This window comes from Pongo abelii, chromosome 3 (assembly GCF_028885655.2).
Source record: "Pongo abelii isolate AG06213 chromosome 3, NHGRI_mPonAbe1-v2.0_pri, whole genome shotgun sequence".
Lineage (NCBI taxonomy): Eukaryota > Metazoa > Chordata > Mammalia > Primates > Hominidae > Pongo > Pongo abelii.
The window spans coordinates 115,276,845-115,281,851 of record NC_071988.2 but is presented as its reverse complement, the minus strand read 5'-3'; the positions used below and the strand labels follow the sequence as shown (position 1 = coordinate 115,281,851).

At 48.1% G+C, this 5,007-nt stretch overlaps 1 protein-coding gene across 1 annotated transcript; it reads right to left on the bottom strand.

Moving 5' to 3' along the window:
* Positions 1-1,743: 1,743 nt before the first annotated feature.
* Positions 1,744-3,985, bottom strand: ATOH1 (atonal bHLH transcription factor 1). Its single transcript, XM_002832803.3, has one exon. The coding sequence runs from the start codon at positions 3,780-3,782 to the stop codon at positions 2,718-2,720; it is 1,065 nt and encodes a 354-aa protein (XP_002832849.2). The 5' UTR covers positions 3,783-3,985; the 3' UTR covers positions 1,744-2,717.
* Between the last annotated feature and the right edge of the window lie 1,022 nt (positions 3,986-5,007).

The window sequence follows — 5,007 nt, the reverse complement described above, 5'->3', positions numbered from 1 at the left end:
GAACAAGGTGTTTCTCCTCTTTGATTGACACAAAATGAACAGAAATGGTTTTGAAAAATGAAACATAGATTTTCTTTGAGGAAAAAAGAAATCACCTTTTCCTTCCTCCTGTCCTTTTCTGAGTCAGATTCATAACAGGTAAAATGAATCTAGGTCCTTGTTACGTGCATGCAAACACACTAAGCAAATAACTATAAAAATATGCGTGCTCTCATCCCGCAACCTTGCTGTATGTCCATACCTGTTGGGTCTGCTTATTGAGAGCGAAATGGAAATGTGTTAGAAGCAATCGCTTGATTTATTCAGCAGCCCGAAGATTCCTGATGTTTATCGTGAGCACGGCAAACTCGGTGGGTGCAAAAGGTTATCTAAGGGACAGGTGCATTATTTCTGCCCTGGAAAGTGTCACCAGCCGCCTGCTCGCTTCTCCCAGAGAGCTGGCGGACGTTCTCTGCATCTCTTGGTCGGCTTCCGCTGAAAGCCACAGATACCCAGGTGGTCAGTAAAAAGCTGGTTCCGCAGTTTCTTACTTAAGGAGACCAGAACCTGCGCTCCCTCGTGCATTACTCTTTCTGCAAACCCAGTTTGTGGCGCTTTCCTTTTTCTTTTTGGCGCTTTTCTCTTTTCAAGGTGCTAGGAGGAGAAGAGGATGCAGGAGTGATTACACTAACCTTTCCTTGCTCTTTTTGGTGCTTCATTTCCCAGCAATTTGTTATCCCAGTGAGGCCACAAAAGATAAAAGACTTGGCTTAAAATCAGCGTCTCAAATTCAACGATGTTTATCCAGTGGAATGTTGCCGAATATTTACTTTAATAAGTAGTCCTACTCTCATGTTTGCCAAATTTATTTTTTTAATTCCACTTTCTTCTCTCTCTCTCTCTCTCACTCTTTGCACACACACACACGCACACATACGACTATTAGCTTTTCCAAAACCTATGATCCTGAGACCCAGAATAGGTTTTTCCTTAGTGAGAACACCTGAGGTGAGAGTGACAGCACCGTTTAGTTTCTGCAATTGACTCAGAAATGTAGTTGAATATTTTCTACATAGAAACTAATTTAGAAAGACAAAATAAAGGCAGACATTAGCTTCTACATTGGGAGAAGCAGAATTGTGTGAAAAGAAAAAAATGAGTGGAGGTCAACAAATTCCCAGGGCAACTACGCACTTCTAATTTTTGAATCAATGAATCTCGTTCCTTTTTTCCCCTCAAGTTTTTTTCTGTTATCATCTTTGTCTCTTCTGGTCTTCCTCTCCCAGAAGAGAGAAAGAGAGAGAGAGAGAGAGGGAGAGGCAGAAAGAGTGTGCACTGCACTTGACCTACGTGAAAAATTTTCAGCTTGAATAGGTTTTATGAGTGGACATAGCTAACCCTGGTAAAGTTAACTACTCCAGGCTAGGTTCTAGCAAACCTAAAACTCATGGCCTCCCCCACTTGCAGATGTTGTTGGGGCAAGGAGTAAAGAAGACTGGGAAGATCCTGGCCATCAAAGAGGCAAAACTGTGCTGCAAATTTGGAAGAAGTTTTATCTCACAATTTAATTATGGACCTGAGTGCTTTTCTTTGAAGCACTCAGGTAGTTTTGATACTACCTGAAGGCATCAAGTTTACAACATTTTTCTTCAAAACTGTAAGATCGCATAAATGGCATTGAATAGAAGACTTAATTCTTCAAAGTCATTCATTTGAAAATTGTTTTCAGTAGTTATACTCATGGAATAAGTGACAAAAAAGCTTCTTTTCACGTTTATTTTAATCATTTGCAAAAGAAAATACATTAAACAATGGCAGTTGGCTTTGCTAAATTAAAATAAAATGATCTCGAGTAGAAAACGTAAAAAATGAATCAAGTTAAGTAGAAATGGTAGCAAACAATAATAAATAAGTTTTCTAATATTAACAAAGCAAAATAAAATTGACCAAATGCTTTTGACACTAGATTTTTTTAAATTTTTCATTTTTTAAACAAACATTTGCAAAGAGCTTAAGAATTATAAGTGGCTGTGTTTAAAAAAAAAAAAAAAAACTGGTCTGCAATTGGCAGTTGAGTTTCTCCTGGAGCCACCACCGCAGCAGCGGCTGATAAAGTGCGTGCGCCAAGTTTCCTAAAAGACGCCAACGTTCTCGCGATCGGCTGCACATAATGGGTATGTTTATACAATATATAAACCTTAAAGTTCCTTGTTTTCTAACAATTCCATAGTCAAAAGTTATTCACTTTGGAAGCACTAATTTTGCGTTTCATTGTGCATTTTGGGAAACAACTTCGGAAGACTAAATCTCCCACACTTGAGTGCGCAACACACAAGGATGGATGCCCAGGGCGCAAAATAAATTAAACCCAAACCAGTGACAAAGAAGATGCGACGTTTTAGCAGCGTATTGGCAGCAGGGAACTAGAATAATGATGCCGTATACGGGTACATACAATTATATCGTAGCTATCTACAGGGGGAGCAGAAGGTGGGCGGAAAGGACACAATTCTAACAGAAAGTTTTCATCAAACAATATGGACCGCAGGAAGTTTGGAACAGCGGCGGCATTTGCAAACCATCAAATGTAGCTGCCATCTGAAGCCAAGTCGTTGCTAAACAACGACCGTCGCAGAGCAAAAATTAAAGGGTGCGAGGATCTTTAACCGCGGGGCTTCCCGCGCACTGGGAAAGGGCAGTTTTGTTTCTGTCTCAGTTTTCAGGCTTCTGTCACCTTCCTAACTTGCCTCATCCGAGTCACTGTAATGGGAATGGGGGGAAAATTCCCCGTCGCTTCTGTGGGACCGAGGCGAAGTTTTGCTGTTTTCCTCCTGCACTGGCTGCAAGATGCTCCCGGGGAGCGAAGGAGACAAATTCTTTTGCGCCATCATCGCTGTCAGGGCGCTGTCCTCGAAAGTCGAGAAGTGCAGAGCGTCCAGCTGCACCGAGTACCCTCCCGCAGAGGCCGGAGCTGAGAAGCGAGTCCGGCAACTCCCGGGCGGGGTCGGCCGCTGGCTCCCTCCGGAAGCCTGCTGAGCCCCAGTTGCAGTCGCGTTGCCCGCGCCCCCTTCATAGGAGGCGGCGGTGCGAAGGTGGTGGTGGTCGCTTTTGCAGGAGGCTGGAGGCGGCGGTGGCTGTTCCCCACCGCTGGGCGTTTGTAGCAGCTCGGACAAGGCGTTGATGTAGATTTGAGCCATCTGCAGGGTCTCATATTTGGACAGCTTCTTGTCGTTGTTGAAGGACGGGATAACATTGCGCAGCTGGTCGAAGGCGTGGTTCAGCCCGTGCATCCTGCGCCGCTCCCTGGCGTTGGCTGCTAGCCGTCTCTGCTTCTGCACCCCATTCACCTGTTTGCTGGAAGGGGCCCGTTGGCGGCTGCAGCCCAGCTCGTCTACCACCACCCCGCCTTTCAGCTTGCACAGCTGTTCCCTCACTTTCACCGGCCCGGGGCTCTTGCTGCTGCTGGCACCGCCGCTGCTCCTCCTTACCAGCTCCCCGCGGCCGTCCGCCTCGTCCCGGGGCGCAGCGGCCTCCGAGGCACCCAGCTCCGGGGAATGTAGCAAATACTGGGCGGCGCGTGCCGTGCAGATGCCCTGCAAAGTGGGAGCCAGCCAGGCGCGTGGGTCGGTGCTGTCCAGGAGGGACAGCTCAGGCGGGTAGACGGGATGCTGTCTCGCCTGCAAAGTTGCAGGTGGCTGTGGCGGCGGCGGCTGTTGCGGGAGATGATGCGGCTGGGGCTGGCGATGGTGGTCTCCCAACTCCTTCACTTCAGCCCACTCTTCTGCATGCAGCAGGCGGGACATTGCACTGCAAAGGCTCGGAGGCTCAGGATCGGAGGCAGCACAGGGACACCTGCTCAACCAAAAAAAAAGGCCCTTTCCGGGTCTCTTCTGCAACGTCTTATTTTTTTTCCCTCGTCGACCCTCCCCCACGCACTCGGAGATCACACACCAGGTCGCGTGCAACGAAGCTTCTCCGGTTGCTGAAGGCGCTGCGCCCCTTTAAAAAGCGGCACGCGCCACTCAGTCTCCCCCCCGCTCCTCTCCCAACCCCCTCCTCGCGCCGGTCGCGTGTCTTCTCAGCCAATGGAGGGCGCGGGCAGGCGCGTGCGAGCAGCCAATCAAAGAGTTTTTACACCCCGAGAAAAGTTCTTGTGTGCAGAGGACTCCCGAGCCTGCTCAGGTTTTTTTTTTTTTTTCCTTCTTTTAAATTCGTCAGATTCATATGTTAATTGCAGGGCTGTAATTCGACTCTGGTGTGTGTCACCACCCCGGCGGCTGGGGTGCGGGAGCCGGTGCGGAGCCGGCTCTCGACTGGTGCCCAAGCGGACTCGGGTCAGACGTGCGCGACCGCGGGCGGCTCTGGGCGAGGCTGGACGCGCTGGGCGCCCGGAAGGCACTCACAGCAGAGAGAAGCCCGCCTACCCGGTGCTGCCCCCAAGCTAGGATCACAGCTCCCACTTCTGATGCCCAAGCATTTACGATTTCTCATGTGTAATAGGATGTTTGTATTTATGTATGCAGGTATTTATAAATCTCTCATACATGTTCATAGATACATAACTGCTACATGACGTCCATCACTTAAGATTGCTGTTGGAATAAAGGGGGAAAAACCGACTCGTCTCAGAGTATGTTTCTTACTTTTACTCCATCTTTTCATTTTTTACTTCAGATCTCTTAGTTCGACTTCGTCATGTGATCTTTTTCTTAATGGAAAATAGAGCTGCGGTGTAGTGATAGTACACCAAATTCCAGATCCCCCAATTCTCTCCGTCCCCTTTCCCCAGGACCCTGCAGCCAATTAAAATTGTAATCTGCCTAAATCTCTCCGCTGAGTGTAATGTAGGGCTGGAATATTTTACGGTATTATGCAGAGTTTCAACACACACAGTAGGACTTCTCATTAAATGCCCAGCCGGGGGAGGGTGCCCAAAGTGAAATGAAAGGTACCTGCATTCCCTGCAATCCTTAACACTTTCAAGGCACAGAATCCCCAAGTTACCTACCCTTTTGCCTCGATCGCCCT

What these genes read in the sequence shown, in the direction of transcription:
- ATOH1 (XM_002832803.3), bottom strand. Translation starts at nt 3,782, where the DNA reads ATGTCCCGCCTGCTGCATGCAGAAGAGTGGGCTGAAGTGAAGGAGTTG.